A 21,466-nucleotide genomic window follows, 5' to 3' on the forward strand; every position below is an offset into this window, starting at 1 on the left:
TGAAAAGCCATTTTTATTTCACTGATAAATCTCAATAAAGCATCGGAAATCATATAACTAACAAGAAACAATTAATAAAAGTATAACACATTAAGCAAATGCATTTTTTTAAAATATGTACATAAAACGGCGTACCAGTATCAGGGTTAATTGAATGTGCGGTTTTTATTAGTAAGTATAGATGAGAAAAGTGATCAGAATTCTGATAAATAATAAAATCAATGAAGATATAAATAACATTTTGATATATTTCGAGTTGTACCCGACTATATTATTGTATATTGTATCCATTGTCAGAAAATATTGCAAAGATTTTAGTTTTTTTTCTTCAGTTTTTTACAGCTTTCGTTTTAGACGCATGCATATGTATCTCTTTTTGTCAAACTCGAAATAAATATGTATTTTGTTGCATGTTCAGACGCTTTTTTGAGTTTTTGTTCTGCCATATTTATCTTAAAATAATTGAAATTATACATTCTATAATAAATATTTGTAAAAGTAAATGCCATTTCCAATTTATTTGATAAAAAAACGCTCTGTATATCATAGTTATTTAAAAAGAAGAAAGTTCGTGGATTTACACGTGCATTCAGCTTGAACACGAGAACGTTTGTGATTATTTCATCTTCTACCAGTTATTGGCACGCACATACACTAGTACTCAATATCCTCTGTCACTTTCTCAATTTGAGCCTTAGTCAATAAATGACCGACATGAAATGGAGCTTTTATTTAATAGTATGTATAATATCCTAACACATACATATAAAACAGCAGTGCTTATTGTTCTCATCAACTATATATATTTGATGCTACCGGGACGGATGGTTGAACAAAACAAAGAGGACTACTTTTTCAGATTTGTCTATTTACATCGCCACCAATAACAACGGCCAACACGTTTTGATTTATAAAAGACATATTAAAACAGAAAAAAAAACATTTCAAGAAATGAAACAAAAAGTGAGAAGTGCAAATGTAAAACAAAACTGTAATGCAGTTAAATGATCAGTAAAAGTCAGCTTATTTGATCAGTGTCACTCCGTAAACAGAAAACAGAGTTTAAACAGAAAGGGACACGTATCTAAGCAGTTTTAAACGTAACGTGAAACGTTTTCTTAAACGGTAAAACATATGAGTAAGCGTCTTAAATACGCATTTGTATTATGTTGAATTGCATAAGATTGTCAGTATTTTGTTACATAACAAACCAAAAAAAAAACATTGGCAACAATTGCAATATTTTATTTTATGATTCAGGAATCCTTTACTTCGGAAAATGAGAACAAAAATCTAGGTAAGCACATTTTCTCAGAACTATATTGCAGGGGACAAACATTTTAAGATGAACGAAACTATAGTAACTTACTGTGTTTTCGAGCAGATCCACACTCTAACGCCAGGCGGCTTATTCTACAAAGTCTCTTTCACACGCGCGATGTACATGATAACAGTAGAAAAATAACTTAATTTGAAAAAAATACTAGGTTCATAAAGCACAATGTGAGATTGCCATAGTAACACTAGAACATACGTCACCACCATCTAGTTTGTGGCTGCATGAGAGGGTGACTGTAACTAGGCAACACATTCATATTGTTTGTGTAGTTGTTCATATTTGGTAAATTCATCCCGTTCATGGAATTCATTGCAGAGTTCATGTTGTAAGCACAGCTCATGTTCATAGGGGAGGAAAGGGAAGTGTTGAGAGAGTTCATTCCTTGGAGACTGTCCCCCATGGACGGCAGGGCATTCATGGAGTTCACATTGTTCATTGAGGCGGCCATAGAGCCATGGTGGCCCATGTGGGGGACGGAACTGAGATTCGAGGACATGCTGTGATGGTGGTCGCTAGATTTCATTAGCCCGCCGTTCATAGTTGGTTGACAGGGTTTGCCGTCTCGGACCAATACAGGTACTGCTACCCTCCTTGGGGAAGGAAGTGGATTCAGGTCAAGCCCTTTCTCTTGTCGAGCTCTTTTTAACTTATATCTGTGGTTTTGGAACCAAATTTTCACTTGCACAGGTGAAAGACGGATTATGCTGGCTAAATGTTCTCTCTCAGGGGCAGACAAATACCTCTGTTGTCGAAAACGGCGTTCCAGTTCGTACGTTTGAGCCTTAGAGAACAACACACGCCGTTTTCGCTTCTTCTGTGATTCTGAACTACCACCCTCTTTCTTCTCACCATCCCCATCCCCACCCTCCTCGTCGTCTTCCTCTATGATGTCATCGTCATCTTTGTCGTCTGCTTCCAAGGCATCCTCGTGCTCGGATTTGACCGATTTTGTAGAGTGGTTCACCGGGTTATCGTGAGGGGTGATTTCCCCGCCAGACTGGTTAGAACTGCTTCCGGGAGAGTTCATCTGGTTCAGATCTGTAAACAGAAATCATATGTATGTATATATATTGTATGTCTATCAATGTTTAGCCTTGTATTCTAGTACAATTATTCCTTGTTTTCTCTATATAGAGTTTCGCATGACATACACGTCTAAGTTCTTTGGTTAAGAACTTCGTGTTGAAATGAGAGTAGTATCATAATACTGCACAATTCAAGCTTTAAGCATTGTCACGATTATTAAAACCATCCACAGTTTAACGTAGTATGTACATGTAGAGTTATCGGTACCGTATAGCGTGGGTTTCTACGAGGGTTAAACAGGATAATAATTATGTTAAAACAATTGTAAACTATGCACCATCCTCGGTTCAAAAATATTCCGAATATGTGTTATCTTTAATATTTTAAATCGTTTTGTACCATGCACAGGTCAACCTTTTTATGACATTTACATCACAAACGGTGCAAAATGTTAGTGGACAAAATAACCACATAATCACAGCCTTCGGATGCTTTGGTAGCCAACGTGGCCCTGCAATGACTGTATATCAGGGATACTTCCACTAATGAAGTAATCCCCTAATCCCTTGATTAACAGTTTGACGCAAAAACTCACAAGACTTTTCTGTAACCCCGAAAACTTAGCGCATTAATCTTCCATCATGACAATGCTAGCTAGTTATCAGTTGTTAATTAGCAAAAGTGGACTGGCGATGATAAAATAATATTGGTTGTATTTGTATAGGGAAAGTTTGGGACATCCAAATAGTACAAAACTTCACTGAATGTGCGTTCAATTGCTTTTGAAGTGGATAAAGTAAATAATTCAACAGATAAGAGGATAGGTCTAGCCGTTTTGACATAACACCTGGTTAAAAATTTACACTTGGTTGCAGAAATATTAGACCACAATATATCGCGAAATACATTATCAGAAAAGATGTGTTAATTAAAAGGTAATTGGGAATCGGTGGAGCGATATATTAAAATTTTAAATTAAAGGTTTCCTCCATTTTGACCATTTAGAGTCTTATCCTTTTAATGGTATCAAACCAGATATTAATTGAATTTATCTGTAGGATTATGAGAGTTTTCATTCAACTGTATTTTTTTCTTTATTTGTTTCATAACTTTGTACATGACCGTAAACAATTAATGGCAGCTGTTAAAATAGTAAAGTTCGCTTCATTTTCCCTGAATATAAAATAATGTATACATATATCTGCTTTTACGATTCCCGTCATATACATAGAATTGAAATTGAATATTTGTCTAAGAGTAGGTTTAGTATATACATAAATATACTTTCTTTATAATAATAATAATAATAATAATAATAATAATAATAATAATAATGATAAAATAAATTAATCATAATAATAATTATAACAACAATAATAATAATGATAGTAAAATCTAAAATAAAATACATATATAATTATATATGCACGTATAAATCATATATTGTACAGGTAAATTTTAATCTAAATAGCATTTGAAAAGACTGTGCAAATATGTGAAAATATGCGTTGATGGGGTTTTGTTCTTCAGAAAACTATTTTCTCTTTGTGAATGAAATCTCTAAAGACAATTAACATGCCACTTTTGATGTGTTTTTATATTTCGGGTATGGTGTTACTTTATTATTTCGCAAGGGGACAATTGTTGTACATATTATTTAGCAGATAAAGATTTTTGGAGGGCTTATATAAAGCCAGACAGGGTCATAATTGTTATAGTTTCAATGATCGCAATGTTGCCCCACCTGCCGTATACTGGTAATGAAAATAGACGCATGTATACATTTCGCTAGGCAGTTAAAACTAAAACATTACTAAACGATGGAACAACTGTTATGCTATTTGGTTGTTTGGAGTCAAGGTATCCGTTGCTTCAATAAGTTTGCCATTCCATCTTGTCTCCTTTATTTGCAATAATGCTCAATAAGGATGCCAGGTGTCAACATATAATGTAGGTATAATCAGTCGGAAAAGTATTACTTGCGGATAACTAATATGTAAAACGAATGACTGAAAATACACTATATGTGAAGTTATTGCAGTTTGTGCTTCTTTTGCTTTAATCTGAACTCAGACGCGAAATGGCCTGTTTTGCAAAATTTCAATGCCAAAAACGTTTGTTTGTAATATGCTCACGGTATTATTTTTACAGGTTCTTTCTCTTCACTTCGACACTTTCAAACATAACCAAGATTATATAGGGTCACAAGGCATCCAAAATTACTACAATTGTTCATCGAATACCTTACAGCATTAAACCAAGATCTTGAAAACGTACGTGTATATTGCATGACGTCAGCGGAGTTATTCTGCAGCCATCTGGCGTACGGGTTATCCCCGACGTCGTAGCTGCCGTAATCCACCGACGGCAGCTCGGGAATGTTCGGGATTGTCCGGAAAGCCGCCGTCGTTGACGTCCCGTTGGAAACGGGGCTGCACGCTAGCTTTCCGTCTGGATGTAGGTCCAGAATGTCCTTGACGTTGAAGCTGCTTGATTTCATCACCAAGTTGCCATCCATCTGTTCATTTGTAAGCAAAACAACGCTTTAATAATCAAACCAATATTCCTTCAGTGTAAATCAAAAGGTGATCACTTGTAACTGATATACGTGATAAAAGTAAGATGAGTGTTAAGTCTCTAGACTTATAAGTCCTCAAAGTCTCCTGTAAATCTGCACCCAACCGCGCTCTTAAGTTTAAAGGAGAAAAATCGAAATGTGATTAACACATGCCAATATGAAGGAGGTTTTCGAATGATAGCTATATTTCACAGAGGTTTTTGTTGACATTGCAACTGTCCTCAATATCGGAGGAGGAGATACTCTATTCATTGGGAATTTTCTATTAAAGCCAACCAACCAGTAGAAATATTTGCCTTTCCTTTCAGAGTGATAGCGTGTGGTCGGTAATTGGCTGCCGAGGGGAAGCGACACACGATATCTCCAAGGAGGCGGAGACAGCTTTAAGAGTGGCAGAGCCATGAGCCTTCAGATTTCAACCATTTGTGGTGATAGAATAAACTTAAAGCTCTCTGCTGGAATTAAAAGCTTTATTCCATTTAGAGAGCTACTTTATTGCCTCTGATAATTGTCCAGTTGTCAGACAAAGGTTTTGTGTTTAATTAATCCAAAACCCCGGCAATTAATGTGTTGGAAACGTCTACTACTGCGCCAGTCCATTACAAAACTTGACGAAACTCTTCTTATTTTATTGCTTTCAAGTACTCATGGTGGTAATGGAAAACAGTTTAACAGATTTTCGGGGCTCGAGCCCTGACAGTTAACGAGGCTAGCGCGGGGCTCGTTGCGTAACGGCTTAACAAGATGTCGCTCCTAATGATCTAGTTGAACCGACAATGCTGATTAAAGAAGTTATTTTAAAGTATTTTGGTACCAACAGTTAGTAATAGTTGCCAGAGACGCACGTGGTCAAGTGACTGATGAGGTTTAAATGATCGTTTTAGCCAGATTAAAATCTTAAATGCACAGAGTAAGAATCTTGAACACTCGAGCAAAAGGTTACCGTACTACCATTCATTTTGTCTAAAGGTTTGTATAATTGTGACGTTAGATATAGTTATAATCGGCTGAGTAACTCTGAACTTACTTTTTTAAAACTTAGTACATACGTGTATGAGTATTTATTCCGAAACCACAAGTTTTGGCATGATAAGAGTAGGCTTTATATTTTGGACAGACCAGCCCCCAGACTCAAACATGGTACCGGTGTTTTACAGTACCAAGGTCACCAACTACAACAAATCTAGATGCACTGATCATGTTCGATGCATGATAGATGGTTATACACCATGCCCATAGATCAGTCACATGTTGACAGTGAACAGACAGGGCAAATATGGTCCCATGTAGGCAGTTTACTTTAGGAGCAAGGCAATATTTGACTTTCCGAAATTGCGTGTTTGTAGAAAGCGTTTTAAGAAGAAAATTTACACAACCTTGTTTGGAAATGTCGTCTGTGAGAGATGGCCGGATTATCTTGCAATATAAACATAAATCTCCCTTCAAAGTTTGCTTTTTGTATAAGATTTACCATTTTACTTCATTAAAACAGGGACTGCAGGAAACCGCGGAGCATGTTCAAATATTTGTAAGTAAAGGCACGTTTGGAGATATTGAATTGGGGGTATCTATATTTCCTTTTATATACAAAAAAGGTATTAAGAACAGTTTTAGCGTTCCGCAAAAAAACACGTTATGGCAGATGGAAGTAAAAAATCTCTTAAGCCATTTGTAAGATAGCGCTCATGTATTTTGATTTCTGCGCAGCAGGGAACACTTATACGACACTGAGCGTTAATTACACTTCGATGTTCCATCCCGCGGGAGATGGTAGCGTGGTTGAAACACGGCCTTATCTCCGTGTAAAACGTCTAACACCCGAAAAGCCCATTGCATTTACCCACTTAAAGCCATGTACGGTGCAAACAAACATTGGATCTGTAGACCAGGCCCTTGTTTGCTGGAGTAAATCGTTAGGTAGAGGCATATCGGCGAGCTGGGGTGTACTCTAGATTGATGGGAGCGTGTTTTGCATTCTTTTAACAACCATATTTTAAACAATGCTAGCAATTATGCTCTGATTCGTTAATGACAAATAAGTATATATATATTATATAGTTAAGCATGTGTCATTGATAATTGGACAAATGGACATAGCGACGGGTTCAACTTTTAAGTAACTGAATCTGACTGAAAATGTGTATTTTTGTAGTAAACATGTAGCCCGAGTGGTTTTAAAAAATACACATGAAATTTACTATATTCACAACTATCGAAGATTGTTTTGAACGAAACATTCGGAGACGATTGTTCAGAAGAAACTGGCGCCAGGCGATTCCTTACAAATCCCCAAAGATCCTCCACAAGGAAAACTCGCTTTTATTCGTCCCGAACATGATACTCTAGCATCACGATCGCTGTTTTAAAATTGACCCTTAAATTATCAAAACAAATTTACAATTTTTCTCAACAAACAAGATTAGTAGAGATCCTCGCGTATACAAGTTTTCATGGAAATAAAGTTGAAAACGATCGCGGGGAAAGTTGTGATGGACAATGTTTGGGCAATCATGGAAGAGTTTGTTCTCTATTCACGGAATGTGTAAACTAGGGCTCTAGTCACTGTCAAATCACCGCAGACAAACACTAGAAGTGGGGCTCTTAGTTTACTCTGCATAATAAGATTCGCCACTCTGTATCCCATAGGCATCTACAGCTAATACTGGATGGCCATTTTATTTATTTATTGTGGTATCTTCGAACAACAGGAAATCACGTCCGTCTTCTTTTGATTTAAAATTGACTTTATCTTAATATTGTACACTTTTCCGTGTTGTGTTTTAAGTAAAAACATTACTTTTATACAGTAAGAAAATCATATCGATCTTAGACGGAAGTCACCCCTCACCTGCCTGCTTTTAACATGACAACCATTACTCTTGGTATTGTAGACAGTTGTAAGAAAAAATAGTTTGCACGTAATTCAAACTTTCATTGTATTAATGAAGTTTAACTATGGACAATCCCAATTTGCGAATTTCATAAAAATAACTCCTTCAAACTGGCACTCTTCAGGGCATGCAGAAGCCATCCGACTTTTATTGCCAACACTATACTTTATACCTATAGTTTGGGATGCGCTGATAATGGTCAAACATGCTACATCTTTTTTAAAACGTCTAAATTGCCATTCATGACAAATTTACATATAGTTGACAATTGTTTGCGTGCATCTTTTATAAACTGTATTTTCTCTTTGTTTTATTTGAACGCACCTTTTCCTTCGCTGGTTTTTATACAACGGAAAGGCCAGATTTACATACTCCAAACATTTATGCCAAATCCGTACATCCAAGATAATGGCTGTGATTTGTAATTTCCATTTTTAAATAAAGATTAAGTTTGCATGTTTACATTTTACCCTGATCTGAATGTTTAGACGGAAAGATTTGCATTTCCATTAAATATTAGGGACAGTCGTTCTAATGTTTAAAACTTTTACCGTGTTTACATGGTAAATTAATTTGTTTCCACAAGGTATTTTGAGCAGGCATATCTTAAACATAATTTAACAATCTTAATATTATAAGCAAAGAAGTTCGTCTGGCCGATAATTCGATCTGTTTGCAATTCGTGCACTAACCTGGGTGAAAGGACGCATTAAGAAAAACACGATTTTGATCTGTAGTCCTTTTCTCTTTTTTATCAACAGGTTTATTCTTTTAATTTCAGGACTCTTCTAATCCAAGGTACAACAAGGCAATTTTTCATCGTTTGTCCAAAACAGCCCGCTTTACAGAGTGGATGTTCAGTGTCCTCCCATGAATTTATCATCCCGAGTAATCCCGCGAGAAAAGGCGTGATGTTGCGCACGGCCTACTTTTCTTATACACTTGCCAATTTAAAATGGACATGTTTTGGTAAATGTTTGGAAAACTCGAGAGAAAACTGCAAAACTTTCACACAATTTGAAAATGTTTGGCCTCTGCTCTTCAGCATTATCAGTAAGCGTTACGCAAAACTAAATAATTAAGATTTCTTCCAGATGCGCAAATGTGACCAGAATTTATTGCGGACACCAGTTACACGTCCGCTGACCAGCTGCGTGGTGATTCAGCTATGGAGGCATTGAGAATGTGTTAATATCCAACGGCTAATACACAATACGCGGATTCTGTATTTATTTTTTATTTGTAAACATGTGACACTCAGATGTGATGCAAATCCTTTGATGCTAAAATATGCTTTGAAAACGGAAATCTAAATACCCGTTGCTTCTTTGATTTGATAATAAAGTGGTGAACCTGACAACCAAACTGGCCTTTACGCATTCCGGTGTCTATGGGCAGATTTGGTAACCTAAAAATGCAACTGTTTACCGTAGAAATGGTTTCGTTGATGCTGTCATTCGTTTTGAAAACACATCACATTTTGGTCAATATTCAACGGTACCTCTTTGCACATCTTAATCTCTTTATCGCCATTTCTCCAAATTTTCACAGACTCGAGCTGTTGAGTTTAATCTACTATTAGGTGATTCAGATAATAGTTTCTACTTGTAGGGGTCAAAACTCACGGTGTTGGATGGGCGCCTGGATTACCAAACATAATACACGTCCCCTTTTTTGACGAGTACTTGTTTGCGTGGATTATCTATTCAATAAAATAGCTATCATTCATAAACCGTATAATATCGATGAGATAAGAAAGCTGCCAATAATCTAATCTATTTGCTCATGTTCCTGTTAGAAGGAATTTCGAATCTTAAGCAGATTTAGTTTTTTTCATCCGGACAACCCACTCCTAAAAACAATAACCATAGCTTATCATTCAATGCTATGACAAACTTAAAAGGCATGCTGGGATTAGAAAATTATAGTCAGTGATGTTCCAAGAAATCTGTCAAACGCTATTCACAATAATACAATGAAAACTATAGCCAAAAAGTTCCAATTTAAGCCCGGTTTAGAGACACAAGGTGACACCTAACGACACTGGTCGAGAGACACAAACACACCAAACATACCAGCCACGCACCATAATAGGCTTTACCGATACATTGTGGGATAACTTCTTTGGAATGGTCAGTGAAACTATAGTGTAAGTGGAACACGAGTCGACTGGGGGTTCAACTAGTACATAGGGCTATAACCCGGCATTTGTCCCCACATTTATCAATAATTGCAATATTAAAAATACAAGGAACATCAGAGCCGTCAGCAACTTAAAAATAAATAATTCTAAATATTCAAGGACATGATACAGACATTACCTGCAAAAGAACGAATAATGCCGGACATAAACACCAAGTATAGCCATATATGCTTGAATATGAATTTCAAACGAATGATTTCAAAGGTATAAAAGTGTATCTTTTTTCTTTAAAAAATAGATAAGCGTGACGAGCTGTAGGTTAATACACAGACATTTCAAAAGACCCATCCTTTTTATATTCACAACCAAATAGGACCAAGATGCATTGTGTATTTGATAGTTTGACTTAAAGCTGATTATTGCTTTAATATGAATATTTAGTAGTCTATAGAACAAAAGGGAAATATGTATGGCGGCCCGATATATGAACGCAATCATAATTTGAAAATCGATGCGTACTATACATAGATACTAAGGCAATATTTATATCAATCGTCTGACGTTATTTTAACAAGGTTTTCAATTTTCTCCAAAACCAGATCCAAAGTGAGATAAGACAAAACACTAAAGTGTAAAGACTTGAGAACAAGTATCCGATATTGGTACGTGCATAACGTGCATGTATGTGTGATAGAGTACCTACCGCGGACCAGGCCTCGGCGATGGCGTCGGTGGTGGATTTAAGGTGGGCATCGGTGTCCATCATCCCCAACGTCCTCATACACACGCTTATACCAGAAACAGTTTCTTCAAGTGGTTATCGCTTACGCGGGTGTAGTATTCAAAAGTGTTAAACTTGAAGAACACAACGTTCTCTGAAAGGTATGTCGTTGAAATACTCCTACTCCGATTCTGACAAAACGCATGGGAAGACGAAACTCAATGGATTACACAGTCAATCAAAGGATTTATAATATGTCACTTTGTAGCCACACAAAATTGCAGAAATAATCCAATAAAAAACGTAACCAGTATATTTTACTGATTTCTATATCATATATTTATGAATCATAAATAATGTATTCCGGTTGGTCACTTATGGCACGATGAGTGGGAGTATGAATGAATTGTATAAGTACTATAAACGTTCATGTATATGCAAAAAATCAAAGGCCTTTTTAAAGACTCTTTAAAAACCCATCACAGCTCCATCGATGACTTGAGTTTAAATACCATTAGTCGTTAGTCCTTACTATAGCAGTACTATCACTCTGTCTAGTGTTTGACTTTTGTATTATGGACCGTAATGAAGACAGTTAAAGCCCGTGTCAGCCTTGTCTTATCCGGCTTTATTGCCCGAGTATCCGGTATGTCCGGTACTATACAGCCCCTCAAACTATCTGACATCTTCTGTTGTCCATCTCATGTACATGATCTTTTTTCTTGATTTTAACATCCGTTTCCTGGTTCCTGAATATTTCTTCCTGTTTTGCCTTTATCTTTGTTTCAATGATTTTCTTTATTTGTGTTCATGCATAATTATCCCAGCTCGCTAAATGTATTCACATAACAGGCCGCTTCGGTGACCTATTGTGGTCACATCCTTTTACGAAAACTTTGATAACAACAAACACAAACAGTACACAAACAGTAAACGTATTCAACAAAAGTCATTGGTTGTTTACTAAATACTGATGCGCAATCATCTGTCTCAATACTCGAAATAATTTATCATCAATTGCCTTCGTTTATTTCTTATCCGACATCGAACTAAAGACTAAAATCAAAACTAAAATCAAAACCCTAGGTACGTGATAAGCACATTTGACAATATTTATGATGCCATACTAATATGCAAATACCTCTCGTTTTATAGGCCCCTTCAATCGTCGGTAAAAACATGTTTGTTTTTCTCGTTATTAGATGATAAAACAGGCCCACGTCCCTTTATGTTCCGATATTGTTCACATGTGTCCCATAAACTCCCAATTTATAGGTGGTAATAATTGAAAAAATAATTCATTTCACCTGTAATAGTAAACTAAAGGTGAACATATTTACAAGCCTACATATATCCTTAAAACTATAGTAGATTTAGATTATAAACGTTCACAGCAAAAGTCTGAGAAAAAAGAAGATGTTTGGAAACTCATTATTCTGGCTTTCGGACTGCAGTTATACAGTTGTTGTTGTTGTTTTTGTTGTTGTTGTTGTTATTAAATAAAGAGCAATAATTCTTCGACAGCAATACTTGCAATTACAAATATTAATGAAATCTTATCAGCAAACTCGATCTACCATTTTACTTTTGTTCAATTTTAATATAAACGTTTTTCTAGTTTTCTTAACTATGCCGAAAGAAAATTTTGCATTATTTGACTGCATGCAGAGACAATTGACTTGCTAGAATAGCCCAAAGACGCATTTACATCTAAACCAGAAGAGGAGGCACAGTTCTCGAATTGAATTTATGCCCTGTTTGCTCGCACCTGCTGTTGGTCAGGATCATTATTGTCGGCCAGGTTATCAACATTAATTTTACCCCAATATTGCGCACACGAAGGAAAAAGTAAAAATAAAAGTGAAATACAAATGCAATAAATTGCGTTAAGAATTTCATTTATTTGCTATGTATAAACACGAAATCCCCACTTTAGATAAGCGAGAGCCCGATCACATCCGTTACGATACGAGCAGATAATCGGGGTGGACATCTTCGCTGGGGTTTAAACAATACCCGTATTCTTTACTGACAACGTTACTGCCGCATCTGTCTATGGGGTTTGTCCAATTAAGGTTTGTATCCTGAATTTGTTTACAGTCATAAATAAAGGTGACATATTCTACTGCATTGCAATGTTACCAATGTGTAAATACAAATTAATGCCCTGGTAAAATCTTGTATTTGCGATCACCGATTAACATAGACACCTTTTTGAGGGGGAAAAATACCGGCGTTTTTTTGTATGTAGACACCACCAATTTAATGTGTCGATAAATTGTTCACAGTGCTTAAGACATTTAGATAGAAGTTGAACAGCCGTTAAGAAAGTGTAGCAATACCATTGGTGCAGAGGTTGAATATAACATTTAAATACTGTGATCAGTGAAGCTACAAGAGATCTTCATTTAAGGCAAACTCTAGAGACTTGCAATATAATGATTCCCGAGTTCTGCCTAGTTGAAAACCTTTTAAAATTAATTTGTAATCTCTCGGTTTAGAGATTACGGAAGTGACTGCTGCGCAGAACCGGAAATCAATATGTGGGTGATGACTATCTCATTTGAAACTTATTAGGACGAATAGCGCACGACTCACGATCGTTGTGCCTGCTGACTTGTCAGGTTAATTCTCTAAAATTGATAATGACGTACAAATCATGGAAGAGAAAATCAGAATTATCGGCGTGCGTGACACGACATAACGCTAAGCAAATCGGGCTATTTCCGGTTTCGATGGTGTATGCATTTCTATTAATTCAAATACATTTATCTTCATCAGCTACAAACAATGCGATGCATGAGGATATAGTGTGTGGCACTGTGACTGGAACCTCTGCTTTCCTCAATGAAGATGATATCATTATAGACCATATTTGTATAAAGTATAAATGCTTTGATAATAGTAAAATTCAAATGCCTTCAGTACCCTTCCTTCTTCGATATAATATGTTAATTGTACACGTACTTTTGTGACCATTGTTATCCTCCACCGAAAGGCGAAGGGGGTCGAATAATTGTAGGCGCTGTTATATAACTTCATATATAGATATGTCTCATTGAGCACAAAGTGCAGTGTACAGGAACCATAGCTTTGGGTGCCGTATTTTTTGAGAGTTTGCCCTTTGTTAATTTTCATAATCACTTTTTGTTTTTGCATAACATGTAAAGTCTTCATGATATTGACTTCAAACTTAATATACAGATAAATCTCATTTAGGATACGTGCAGTGCACAGGATTCACAACCCTTGCTGCTGTAGTTTATAAGTTTATTGCCATCATAAGTTGGAAAAGTATTGATTTAAACTTCATAAACATATAGATCTCATTGAGGAGAAATGTAGTGCACATGAACCATAACTCTGGGTGCAGTATTTTCTTAAGTTATTGCCATTTGATTATTTTCATTCTTGTTTTTGTCCGGGGCATAACTTGAAAAATCTTTGAGATATACACTTCAAACTTTATAATCATAAAGATATATATTGCTTAGGAGAGGTGCAGTGCATAAGAACTATAACTCTGGCTGCAGTATTTTTCAAGTTATCACCCTTTGTTCATTTACATTGTTTTCCTTTATCGTAAGGCAAAGTTGATGCTGTTCTTATTTCGGCACGGGATATGGCCGTCTGTGACTGCACTTGTACAAATGCAAATGAGTACGCTACAAACATTCAATGGGACATTGTTTTTTCTCGCAATTGGTCTGGGATAGGTGGGATTTTATTATTATTATTATTTCATATTTTTTTTATTTTTTTTTTGGAGGGGGGGGGGGGGGTGACTGTTTTCCGCTAATTATATCCGTTGCATTATTGACAATTATTTCAAAGGCTTGTAAATAAACTCTGTTTCAAGGAGCAATGCAAGGGTTCAAACGGCAATGAACTAGACACAAACGTATAAACATCACATACACAAATACAAACACCACAAATAGAACACATTCATCAAAATATCATTAGCGATAAATGATGGGAATACCTCCTTGGAACGGTCAGTGCAACACGAGTTTACTAGAATACTGCATCAGTCGGTAATGCGGCGCGTTGACTGTACTGCAATTACCATTTCTTTCAATGAACAATTTCAATCAAACCGAGACTGCTATAAATTATCATAGTTTGGATGTACTTCCGATGGATATCTCTTATATCCATCCATAAGGTGCAGGTTTTGTTTTCGCTCCGAAAATAGCGGGGAATGGGCCTAACCTAGATATCCAGGGGGCATTTGGCGGGGATTTTATCAGCAGTTTGTACTTGCAGGTCGGGGATTGGCTGGACCGAAAGTCAAAGGCCCCGGTATTCCCCATACCTGGGGTGGGGGGGGGGGGACGGGGGTGGGTCACTCTTATTCAAAATCAATACATACATATGCATAACAAACATATTTTCAGTGATAAACCTTTAACTACTTACTAAATAATGCATTTTGGAAAACATTGATTACTGATAACACGATTGTTACCGGGTATTTAATAGCTGAACACGCAAACATATTAAATGATTGGTGAGTACTAAAATATTTACTGCGATCTACTGTCGTCTCATAAGGTAGAAATACGGTGTTTTCTGCACCTTTATTTCAAATTAAACTCGGTATCCTTCATAAGAACCATTGCCTCCGACATTTGTTTAACCTTTGTGGTATATTAAAACATTTGTATTAATTGTGGTAAGTCTTGTTTGGGAGTAAGAGTGCATCTTTAAATCACCATGAGCATTAATGTGAAATGTTGATGCCTTGTATTTGGTATTTGCTTGTTAAATACTTTTTTTTTAAATATTTGACCGAAACACATCAGCTGTAAAGTTTTTACAGTTTTTATTTTTGGTCTTTTCTCAACTTAAATCGTACTTAAAATGACCTATTTTGCCTTATTTTGAAGTCCAAAAATGTTTTTCTTTTATTAATATTTCGATAGTTTCCTACGTGTTCTTTTTATTCACAAAACGCCCTTTGAAATGATATCTAATGATACCAAAATAATATGGGGTCACCGTTCATCCACAATTCTCTTACTAGTTGGTCCGTTGGTTGGTTGAAACTCCTTTTGCATTAATTAATTCCTTGCGAGTTGAGCCGGCTGGTTTCACTCATATCCTGTTTTGCAACTACATGTTCCGTGTTCTGCACCTCATTTGACATGAACATTGCATACTTTTCATAGTATTCGATAGGACTGGGGTTTTCACATTGCAAGAAAACGCGTCTAAAGAGGTAATTAAAGCATCTGATGTTGGAGAAAGCTTGTTTGAAACAATTCACGTTTGGCAATTTTGGTTTGCCATTTTCTTTACAATTTTGCCTGGTTCGTCATTGTACAAACAAATAAATGCCTTCTCTACCCTGACCTCCTGTGAAATTCACAGAATTGAACTTACTAAAATCAAGATTTCCATTGGTCTTTATAAACTACAAATCTCATCCGTCATTGTAAAATTATTCAAATAAAATAAAGGAGAATCGGAAAGAGCTTTTTAGATCTCTGATTGTTAAAAAAGTTGAAGAATTGTATTTCTCCGCGAACGATTTTTTTCTAGAAAAAGTAAGACAGGTCATCATTTAAGAGTAAACACAACGAGTCAAACCCTCAAAATAGCGTACACAGTGATTATGGACTTGGTTGGTTTATGAATAATACGGTCCTGCCTTGGTGTCCGTACTTGTGTTGAGGACGTCATTTCGGGTCATGCTAAATTGCCGACTAGTTAGCCGACGATATAGAAATAGAAGGAAACTGCTGACCAATTGCTGACCATCCAGATAAAAAAGGAAATACTTGCTAATAAAATGAAAGAAGTATGAAAAGTTATATTATGTTTGATAATACACTATTAGTTATAACTCGTAATTGTATAATGATATTTCATTAAAGCTGATATTATATTTTATAAGAGTGTTTAGTTGCAAGCCACAAGCAAACTGGCTTACTACCTTCAAGGTCGATCATTATAGAATAAACAAACGTTCTCAAGAACTCAGTTCCTGTTGGTCATATATAATGACGCCCTACAATAAATCTAATAATACAGCACATGTCGACTTGTTCCCCTTTCAGGGGTGAAAACATTTCTGTTTTGAAACATAACACGTGTTTAGTCAAATGTTGCAAAACTGCTTACTGTGCATGGTTATAATATTCCTTTCAAAAGATCTGCACTGACCCAGGTCTTACCAAAAACCGATTAAACCAAAAGACAATATCTATGAAATGTCTAATATTCAAACCATTTGGACAAAAGTCATCCAGCTTGTTTACCACGGCCTAGTATGTTTTTAAAAATGCTTCTTGTTTACAGTCGATGCCTGGCTATACAACCATCAAAGCATAAACGTCAACGTCTATAACGGTTAAAGCCCCCAATGCTCCCTAAAGTATCCAAGTAAACATCTTTATGTCAGCATCTATGAAAAATATCATAGTAAAAATAAAATAAAAAATGTCCCCTCTGCCCACATTGGTACCATATTATCAAATATCGGTCCTGAAAGTGGCGCCGCATGTCAAATTTGAGACCCCTAAGTTACGCTTCCTTTAACGCCAAATCATTGAACCGAAACTGAGCTCCTGTGTGGCTTGTGAAAGCGAATATCACAGCAGTACGGAAGTAGTCTCCATCCGCATGTGATGATTCTATTCCATCTGTAATCATCTCCTGAGATAACAGATTAATAAATGCATGCTGCGAGATAATATACTTTTCCCCCAACGAACGTTATTTCCAGGGGGCTTATATCCTTGCTATTTTATCAATCTGCAGACCAAATCGTCGACAGGACTTGCATTGTTGAATGTGTTCTTGATGAAGCTTACTTAAAACTATTCAAAGCATTTCCATCAGTCGTCACATATCCTTCACTGACATGACCTGAACATTCATTAGTTAGTTTGTTTTGCTAACATGGGCTGTCTTTGGATTTCAATACATTGGCTTAGAAGTGTGTATAGGTTGCCTATTAGTAACACGTTTTCAAATTATGAAGGTTGGTATGCAGCTGTGGAAGTCAAGTGATATTTATACTTCTTTTTGCAACAGTAAATCGCTGAAACAATACCTGTTTGATGAAGTTTCACTGTAGGCCCCTGTCATCCAATTTGATTCGAGCTTTGTCTTTCAATCGTACAATATTTACATTTTTCTTTTTGAGTTATTCTTTCAGAGTCATTTCTATGCACACTGCTGCTGCTGTATGTGTTCTATTGTGCTGTTTACTTGATGCGTCAGTTGTTTCACACTGCTGCTGCTGTATGTGTTCTATTGTGCTGTTTACTTGATGCGTCAGTTGTTTCACACTGCTGCTGCTGTATGTGTTCTGTTGTGTTGTTTACTTGATGCGTCAGTTGTTTCACACTGCTGCTGCTGTATGTGTTCTATTGTGCTGTTTACTTGATGCGTCAGTTGTTTCACACTGCTGCTGCTGTATGTGTTCTATTGTGCTGTTTACTTGATGCGTCAACTGTTTCACACTGCTGCTGCTGTATGTGTTCTATTGTGCTGTTTACTTGATGCGTCAGTTGTTTCACACTGCTGCTACTGTATGTGTTCTATTGTGCTGTTTACTTGATGCGTCAGTTGTTTCACACTGCTGCTGCTGTATGTGTTCTATTGTGTTGTTTACTTGATGCGTCAGTTGTTTCACACTGCTGCTGCTGTATGTGTTCTATTGTGCTGTTTACTTGATGCGTCAGTTGTTTCACACTGCTGCTGCTGTATGTGTTCTATTGTGCTGTTTACTTGATGCGTCAGTTGTTTCACACTGCTGCTGCTGTATGTGTTCTATTGTGCTGTTTACTTGATGCGTCAGTTGTTTCACACTGCTGCTGCTGTATGTGTTCTATTGTGTTGTTTACTTGATGCGTCAGTTGTTTCACACTGCTGCTGCTGTATGTGTTCTATTGTGTTGTTTACTTAATGCGTCAGTTGTTCCACAATGATGCTGCTGTATGTGTTCTATTGTGTTGTTTACTTGATGCGTCAGTTGTTTCACACTGCTGCTGCTGTATGTGTTCTATTGTGCTGTTTACTTGATGCGTCAGTTGTTTCACACTGCTGCTGCTGTATGTGTTCTATTGTGCTGTTTACTTGATGCGTCAGTTGTTTCACACTGCTGCTGCTGTATGTGTTCTATTGTGCTGTTTACTTGATGTGTCAGTTGTTTCACACTGCTGCTGCTGTATGTGTTCTATTGTGTTGTTTACTTGATGCGTCAGTTGTTTCACACTGCTGCTGCTGTATGTGTTCTATTGTGTTGTTTACTTGATGCGTCAGTTGTTTCACACTGCTGCTGCTGTATGTGTTCTATTGTGCTGTTTACTTGATGCGTCAACTGTTTCACACTGCTGCTGCTGTATGTGTTCTATTGTGCTGTTTACTTGGTGCGTCAGTTGTTTCACACTGCTGCTGCTGTATGTGTTCTATTGTGCTGTTTACTTGATGCGTCAGTTGTTTCACACTGCTGCTGCTGTATGTGTTCTGTTGTGCTGTTTACTTGATGCGTCAGTTGTTTCACACTGCTGCTGCTGTATGTGTTCTATTGTGTTGTTTACTTGATGCGTCAGTTGTTTCACACTGCTGCTGCTGTATGTGTTCTATTGTGCTGTTTACTTGATGCGTCAGTTGTTTCACACTGCTGCTGCTGTATGTGTTCTATTGTGCTGTTTACTTGATGCGTCAGTTGTTTCACACTGCTGCTGCTGTATGTGTTCTATTGTGCTGTTTACTTGATGCGTCAGTTGTTTCACACTGCTGCTGCTGTATGTGTTCTATTGTGCTGTTTACTTGATGCGTCAGTTGTTTCACACTGCTGCTGCTGTACGTGTTCTATTGTGTTGTTTACTTGATGCGTCAGTTGTTTCACACTGCTGCTGCTGTATGTGTTCTATTGTGCTGTTTACTTGATGCGTCAGTTGTTTCACACTGCTGCTGCTGTATGTGTTCTATTGTGTTGTTTACTTGATGCGTCAGTTGTTTCACACTGCTGCTGCTGTATGTGTTCTATTGTGTTGTTTACTTGATGCGTCAGTTGTTTCACACTGTTGCTGCTGTATGTGTTCTATTGTGTTGTTTACTTGATGCGTCAGTTGTTTCACACTGCTGCTGCTGTATGTGTTCTATTGTGTTGTTTACTTGATGCGTCAGTTGTTTCACACTGCTGCTGCTGTATGTGTTCTATTGTGTTGTTTACTTGATGCGTCAGTTGTTTCACACTGCTGCTGCTGTATGTGTTCTATTGTGTTGTTTACTTGATGCGTCAGTTGTTTCACACTGCTGCTGCTGTATGTGTTCTATTGTGTTGTTTACTTGATGCGTCAGTTGTTTCACACTGCTGCTGCTGCTGCTGTATGTGTTCTATTGTGTTGTTTACTTGATGCGTCAGTTGTTTCACACTGCTGCTGCTGTATGTTGTCTATTGTGCTGTTTACTTGATGCGTCAGTTGTTTCACACTGCTGCTGCTGTATGTGTTCTATTGTGCTGTTTACTTGATGCGTCAGTTGTTTCACACTGCTGCTGCTGTATGTGTTCTATTGTGCTGTTTACTTGATGCGTCAGTTGTTTCACACTGCTGCTGCTGTATGTGTTCTATTGTGTTGTTTACTTGATGCGTCAGTTGTTTCACACTGCTGCTGCTGTATGTGTTCTATTGTGTTGTTTACTTGATGCGTCAGTTGTTTCACACTGCTGCTGCTGTATGTGTTCTATTGTGTTGTTTACTTGATGCGTCAGTTGTTTCACACTGCTGCTGCTGTATGTGTTCTGTTGTGTTGTTTACTTGATGCGTCAGTTGTTTCACACTGCTGCTGCTGTATGTGTTCTGTTGTGTTGTTTACTTGATGCGTCAGTTGTTTCACACTGCTGCTGCTGTATGTGTTCTGTTGTGTTGTTTACTTAATGCGTCAGTTGTTCCACAATGATGCTGCTGTATGTGTTCTATTGTGTTGTTTACTTGATGCGTCAGTTGTTTCACACTGCTGCTGCTGTATGTGTTCTATTATGTTGTTTACTTGATGCGTCAGTTGTTCCACACTGCTGCTGCTGTATGTGTTCTATTGTGCTGTTTACTTGATGCGTCAGTTGTTTCACACTGCTGCTGCTGTATGTGTTCTATTGTGCTGTTTACTTAATGCGTCAGTTGTTTCACACTGCTGCTGCTGTATGTGTTCTATTATGTTGTTTACTTAATGCGTCAGTTGTTTCACACTGCTGCTGCTGTATGTGTTCTATTGTGCTGTTTACTTGATGCGTCAGTTGTTTCACACTGCTGCTGCTGTATGTGTTCTATTGTGCTGTTTACTTGATGCGTCAGTTGTTTCACACTGCTGCTGCTGTACGTGTTCTATTGTGTTGTTTACTTGATGCGTCAGTTGTTTCACACTGCTGCTGCTGTACGTGTTCTATTGTGCTGTTTACTTGATGCGTCAGTTGTTTCACACTGCTGCTGCTGTATGTGTTCTATTGTGCTGTTTACTTGATGCGTCAGTTGTTTCACACTGCTGCTGCTGTATGTGTTCTATTGTGCTGTTTACTTGATGCGTCAGTTGTTTCACACTGCTGCTGCTGTATGTGTTCTATTGTGCTGTTTACTTGATGCGTCAGTTGTTTCACACTGCTGCTGCTGTATGTGTTCTATTGTGTTGTTTACTTGATGCGTCAGTTGTTTCACACTGCTGCTGCTGTATGTGTTCTATTGTGTTGTTTACTTGATGCGTCAGTTGTTTCACACTGCTGCTGCTGTATGTGTTCTATTGTGTTGTTTACTTG

At 37.2% G+C, this 21,466-nt stretch overlaps 1 protein-coding gene across 1 annotated transcript; it reads right to left on the reverse strand.

Annotated features, from left to right (window-relative positions):
* Positions 1–598: 598 nt before the first annotated feature.
* Positions 599–11,690, reverse strand: LOC128209312 (homeobox protein Nkx-2.2-like). Its single transcript, XM_052913296.1, has 3 exons — positions 10,681–11,690; positions 4,643–4,883; positions 599–2,377 (listed from the first exon to the last, which is right to left on the reverse strand). The coding sequence occupies exons 1-3, from the start codon at positions 10,756–10,758 to the stop codon at positions 1,536–1,538; spliced, it is 1,161 nt and encodes a 386-aa protein (XP_052769256.1). The 5' UTR covers positions 10,759–11,690; the 3' UTR covers positions 599–1,535.
* Positions 11,691–21,466: the final 9,776 nt, after the last annotated feature.

This window comes from Mya arenaria, chromosome 11 (genome assembly GCF_026914265.1).
Source record: "Mya arenaria isolate MELC-2E11 chromosome 11, ASM2691426v1".
Lineage (NCBI taxonomy): Eukaryota > Metazoa > Mollusca > Bivalvia > Myida > Myidae > Mya > Mya arenaria.